This window comes from Cajanus cajan, chromosome 3 (assembly GCF_000230855.2).
Source record: "Cajanus cajan strain Asha chromosome 3, NIPB_CcT2T_4, whole genome shotgun sequence".
Lineage (NCBI taxonomy): Eukaryota > Viridiplantae > Streptophyta > Magnoliopsida > Fabales > Fabaceae > Cajanus > Cajanus cajan.
This window is the reverse complement of record NC_138519.1, coordinates 59,605,015-59,611,623: the sequence shown is the minus strand read 5'-3', so window position 1 is coordinate 59,611,623 and position 6,609 is coordinate 59,605,015. Positions and strand designations below refer to the sequence as shown.

The 6,609-nt window shown below is 32.0% G+C and overlaps 1 protein-coding gene across 1 annotated transcript; it reads right to left on the bottom strand.

The window, feature by feature from the left end:
* Positions 1 to 280: 280 nt before the first annotated feature.
* Positions 281 to 2,320, bottom strand: LOC109813772 (delta(8)-fatty-acid desaturase 2). Its single transcript, XM_020378029.3, has one exon. It carries the CDS (start codon positions 1,823 to 1,825, stop codon positions 482 to 484), a length of 1,344 nt encoding a protein of 447 aa, XP_020233618.1. The 5' UTR covers positions 1,826 to 2,320; the 3' UTR covers positions 281 to 481.
* Between the last annotated feature and the right edge of the window lie 4,289 nt (positions 2,321 to 6,609).

Genomic DNA, 6,609 nt, shown 5'->3' with positions numbered 1-6,609 from the left:
AAAATAATAATTAATCTCTATAAGAGATTGTGAACATATAAAAAGTGAATTTTTTTTTTCTAATATAATTTATTTCATATTTAAGATCAGGATTCAAATTCCATAACTTAATTAAGAGATATAAGTCGCTATCACTTGTATCAAGTAATAGTATCAACTAATAGCATGATAAATTCAAACAATTCGCCCTATTGGACAGTTTTGCTTAACATATACTGTCCCGCAAAAAATTCTTGCTGAATCCACCAGATTAACCTCCGAATCAGATCAGAATTTCCCATTAAAAAAAACAACTGCGATCATAGTTTTATTCCATACCAAAAAAACAGAGAAATTGAATTCGATGCCCAATCAAGAAACAAAGGGGCTAATAAATCGACAACAAGATGAAGATAATAATAATAATAATGATATTATAAAGGAAAGGGTGTGTGAAAAATTGAATCTTTGATGATGAAGATCTTCAAAATTCGTGAGATGTTCAACCATGAGTGTTGACAGCATCCCACAACAAATTCTGGTAAGAAGGGTTGGTCAGATCCCGGGCCTGCAGTGCAGCGGTTCTAAGCGTCCTAAGAGTCCACAAATTGGCCTCAAAAAATGTTAAACTTCTGTAAGGCAAATTGTGCTTCTTGCACAGGTCAATCACCAAAGGTGAAACTTTCCTCAATTGGGCCCTTGGAAGCCTTGGGAACAAATGGTGCTCAAGCTGAAACTGCAACCCCCCAAAGAACCAATCCATCCAAGAGGAACAAGAGATATCCAATGTCCCACTTGTTTGCTTCTCAAACCAATCGTTCCCATTTGGTGGCCCAACGTATGTGTCAGCAGCAAAATGGTTCAAGCAGAATTGAAGGTGTTGAATGGAGCAAGCAGCGAAACTAGCCAACACAAACATGATCCTCTCCCCCCAATTGGGTAGGCATGAAACGAGGAGAGGGAACCAAGTCCAAAACACAAGCACTCCCATGATGTTGTAGGCTCTGTCAGGGACACTGCGCCTAGAGAACAACAACAACAAAGTCTGGAGGTACAAATTGAGCCTGGCGAAGCACAGAACCGGGTAGAATGTCCAGTGCTGGTAACTCACCAAAAACCTCGACAAGCAATCAAACTTCAGTTTCCTACCATAGAAAACAGACCTCATTGAGTGGAAAAAACGCGTGGAAACAGCGAAAACTGGGATGTGTTGCAGATCGGGGTCATGGTCGAGGCTGTTGCAGGAAATGTGGTGTGCATTGTGAGTCCACTTCCACCATGCAATGCTTATCCCAGTCATGCAATTCCCACAAAGAATTTGTGCTAATTTGTTGTAGCCAGGGCTAGACATGACCTCGTAGTGGCCAGAGTCATGCCCCACATAGGTGCTTTGCATCCAAAGCAAGCCCAACAATAAGGCAGAACCCAAATGAGCCCACACACTAGTGCATCCAATGACACCATAAAGAACAATAGCAAACATAACCGCAACAGAAGTTAGAGTGTACAAGGTTACATGCTGTTTGTTCTCAAAAAGCCCCATTTTGACAAACTCAGACACAAGCTTCCTATAATCCTTAGACACCTCTGAGACCTTGAAATCTTGGAGGTGGTACCCGGTGAAGAATTTGTCAAGATACTTCCATGCAGTGCCAGGGTGGTAGGCTATGAATGCATCAGTCACATCCTGCCCTGCAAGGTTCAACAAGGGAACCTCACCACCAGGGTGATCCTTAGCCCAATCTGACACATTGTAAATCTTGCCCTGAATCGAAATCCACAAATCCCCTGGTTTGTTATGCACCTTCAACTCCTCTGATGTCATATACTTCTTCTCACCCTCCATTTTTTTTTAACTTTCTTTTACCAATATAAGATCCTGCAATGCAAGCAAATTCCAAATCCAAGGAAATCCCCCCTAAACGTAATGATGGGGTTGTTCAGAAAGACAACCCCATGTTCATGCAAGGGACCTTGATTGGATATGGTACTAACAACAGGGATCTAATGTCCCTCTCTCTGTATCTCTCTCCCTCTATGTATCTATGTAACTTTTTATTTTATTTTATAAGAAACTAGTTCTGTGCCCAAGCTTATATAACGATCTTGAGAAATCAGAAAAGAGGAAAGAGAATGTTGCAACGATAAATATGCATACGGTAAATAAATATTGAAAAACAATGGTGTTAAGTATGTAACATGAACGATGTAATCTCGTACCGTTACAGCGAGGTTGTGAAAGAAGACCGCACGAATAAATCAAAGGGTTTGGTGTAGGCTTGTCCAACGCAGAAACCGAACAACCTCGCTAATTCAGTACCAACAACTAATGGGTGGCTGTAACGAACTTTCTAACTCTGCTTCTATTTGAGGATGTGTGGTTGCTTTGGGTAGGGCGCAGCGTAGTGACACTGGGTCGCGTTGCAGGGAATTTCTTGCAAAGATAAAGTCCAACCTTAGATATTTTTGGGAGCGGGTAATGCGAAGCTTTTTCTGCGACGCATGCTTGTGGTGGAGTCGGTCATTAGCGGTCTGTGTAATTTGATTTTGACATCATCAAATTTATAAAGCAATTTATTCGTGGTACCACGACCAATTATTAAGCGTGTTTTGAGATAAAGTAAAGGTCCAACTATTGTTTTTCTTTGCTTAATTCATTCACTAAAATTCAATTTCAAACTTAACATTAATTTTAAAAATTGAAAACTAAAATTAGGTGATTAAAAATGGACTATATATAATCTATATCGAAGATTACAGGAAAATAAAAAAAATGTATTTAATGAAAACTATTATGATTTTTTATTTACTTTGTGTATCCTTTATACTTTAATATTAACTAGATATGAAACGTACCCTGAAATGCGTAGGTAAATAAATGAATTGTTTAAATTTTATTTAATTAAAAAGTACATTGAATATTTAATTTTATTATGGCTTAAATATATTTTTAGTCCCTCAAATTTAAGACAAATTTATTTTTGGTCTCTCAAATTTAAAACTGTTGTTTTTAGTCCTTGTAATTTCAAAAAATCTTGTTTTAGTCCTTATATTCAAATTTTGTTAAGAAATTTATCAAACATTATTGCATAAAATCTACCTATTCGTATCCCTATTAGTGAAAATATCACATTAAATCCGGTTGATATTGTATAATTGTCTTAATTAGTCACTTTTAAATATGTTATTATAAATTTTTATCAATAATTTTTTATTATTGAAGCAATATTTAAAATAATAGTCCAATATTTATTTTTTTAGCAGAATTACTGATATTATATTTCTTTTGTATATATTGTATAATATTCTTTGGAAAATTCTTTTTAAGCATGTTTTTTCTTATTAGAAGTTTTAACACATGAAAGAACACTATATTTTAATATACGAGTATTTAACACATGAAAGTGTGTGTGATAATGATTTAACAACAATTGATTTAAAAAAACAATTAATTTGGTGAATAAATAACTAATATTAAATTAAAAAAGTTACAAAAATAATTTTAACATGCAATTCATCACTATAGAAGAAAGAATTAAATAAGAAAAAAATAATTTGGACCGTCCAGGTCGGATACCGACCTTACCTTCTCGGTTTGCTTCGAGTTCGAACCACGACGACCAAGCCTCAAGCCCTCTCGCCTTCTAGGCTCAAGACTGAGAAGGCAAGTGGACCGTCCAGATCGGATACCGACTTACCTTCTCGGTTTACTTCGAGTTCGAACCACGACGACCAGGCCTCAAGCCCTCTCGCCTTCTAGGCTCAGGGCTGAGAGGCAAGTGGACCGTCCAGGTCGGATTCCGACCTGACCCTCTCGGTTTGCCGTACGCCGACCACAACCCGACCGAACAGCTCCCTTTCTACGTATACTCGGTCGAGGCCCGATTGGGCATCCCCATGTTACACCTGTCGGCCTATTCCCGATACCTCTTACCCATCATAGCCTAGTCGGCCAATGCCCGACTACACCCCTGGGCGGACCTTGTCGGCCAGGAACCGACTCAACATCTCAACGCTTATCAAATATCTTTGATATAATAACTGTTACGAAATTCCCAAATTCTCGAGGCCCAGGAGGCCCACGAACTACAGAACTATAAAACTTAAAACCCTAGAGCTAAGTAGGCAGGTTACACTTTTGAATGCTCTGGCTCTAAGGCACGAACTAGGAAAAAATCGTAGTCCACCCTTTGACCGGAACATAATTAATTAGTGTAATTGACATTTTGCATAAGTGTGAATTAAATACAATATATAATATTGTATGGTTAAAATACAATTTAATGACAATACAAAATATGAAATAATTACTTTTAGGTTAAAAAATACATTCGGTTTAAAAAAGGTTAAACAGTACATAATTAAATCGATTGATATATAATTATAGAATTTTTTTAATTAATTAGAATTAGGTGTTAATTGAATATAAATTATAATATAACAATTATTATTGTAATTAATTTTAGTAAATTAAGCATAAATTATTATATATAATTATATATGTGAAAATTAGTTTGACTTTAGTCGAAATGAATAATATAAAAAAAATAATGTTATAATTTTATCATGTAATTGATCATTATAAATTGTAAATTTATTATAACAAATTTTAATAATTTTAATTTCAAGTGAGAGCATGAGTTGTTGGGTTTGGGGAGTTTAAATACTTAGGAGCATTCCATCCATGATAGTGAATATATTACATGACAATGAATATATTATATAAGTGAGTTTACAAAATTTAAAAATCTTAAGACATTAGTTACGTAGATCCTTTTTTATTTATATACTACTTAATGTGTGTAATTCTATTCGATATGAGACTCACTTTATACATAAACTTCAAGTGTGAGTGTCTTTCACATGATTATACTCCCTTCTTAATTAAGCAAAAATCTTTTTTCATCAACAAATATTTAATGGTGACCTACTTGCACGGTCATTGCGCATCAATGGGACACATCCTTCACACCTCTAAGAAGACTTTTCAATACAAGAATGATTCGACTCTTGGATCCTTCACCAATTCATACTTTGTGTTCATAACCAATTTCATTCCTCAATACTCATTTGAGTCCGTCGCCAATCAAATTGATCAAATAATCGACTTCGATACCACCATTGAGTTGAGAAGATAAAATACTGAAGAGCATTCCAATGATTAGTGAGGAAACTACACAAGTGACCTCGAGAGCACATCATAAACCAAAACACCTTAAAGCATTAGATAAGTAAATCTTTTTCACTTATATATTACTCAACATGCCCCAAATATAATCGATATAAAACTCATTTCAAACTTGAATTCCAACATGAATATCATATTATTGTAAACAAAGTATTTTAGATGATCATAAATATGAAATTACTATGATTTTTAATATTTTTAACATATAAGAGCATAAATGAATTTTTTAATTAAAATATAATTAAATTGCTTATAATAATATAATTATATATGATTAATGATTGTTGATAATATTAATTAAAATTAAACGTAAATTAAATACCACATGTTATACCATCTAATAAAAATACAATTACCCATAATTAAAAAATATTAAATAATGCTTTTAGGTTACGCTGTATATAATTTAATTAATTGATATCTAATTATAAAATTTGCATTTATAATTAATCATTATTAAATATGAATTTAATATCAATTACGACATACTGTTATTCTTATAATTAATTTTATTAAATCAATTACGCGTAAATGATCGTATTGATTATATAAAATTAATTTAAATTAATAAAAAAAACATGTAAGATAAAAAAAATATAATAATTACGTTAAAACATAATTCACATAATTTATATTCACTGAATTAACGTAATCACATATAATATAAATTATGTTAATTTAATATAATTTATATTATAACATAACTCACGTATAAAAAATATATATAAATCACATATAATTAAAAGATATTAAATAATTAATTTTAGGTTAGATACTATATAATTTAATTAATTATACCAAATTATAGAATTTACATTTATAACTAATTATTATTAATTGAACATTTAGTACCAATTATAATACAATTGATATTTTGTAGCTAATTTTATTACATTAATTAAGTAAAATTAATTTGAATTTGACAAGAATACGTGGTTCAACATTTTATATTATAATAAATGATAAGAGATATCATCTAGAATGACTTCCGTACCTCCAATAAAAAAAATTGTATAGTTGTCTATAAAATTTATTAATTTTGTCTTTATTTAGTCTCCTTCCTACTTTCATGTCTTTTTTAAACACTATATTGTAAAGTCGTTATCATCGATCAAAAGTCTTGCAGCAGAGTTAGAAATTTTGCATGATGGGGTCAAAAAAAATATCTTAAAATTATAAATAGTTTATTATTATTTTTTTCTCTTTACATATATCTTTTTTTATAAGTATAAAAAAACATGATAATTTTTATATATTAATTTATAATATTTTTTTTTTATAAATGTTAGAGGAGAAATTTTTTTTTTAAAATAATTTTAATACATTTATAAAACATGGAGAGACCATAACTCCTATAGGTCCACCATCCCTTCACTCACATTGTTAAATATATTTTTTTATCATAAAGTTCAGAGACGTAGTAAAATTAGGGGAGAACTTAG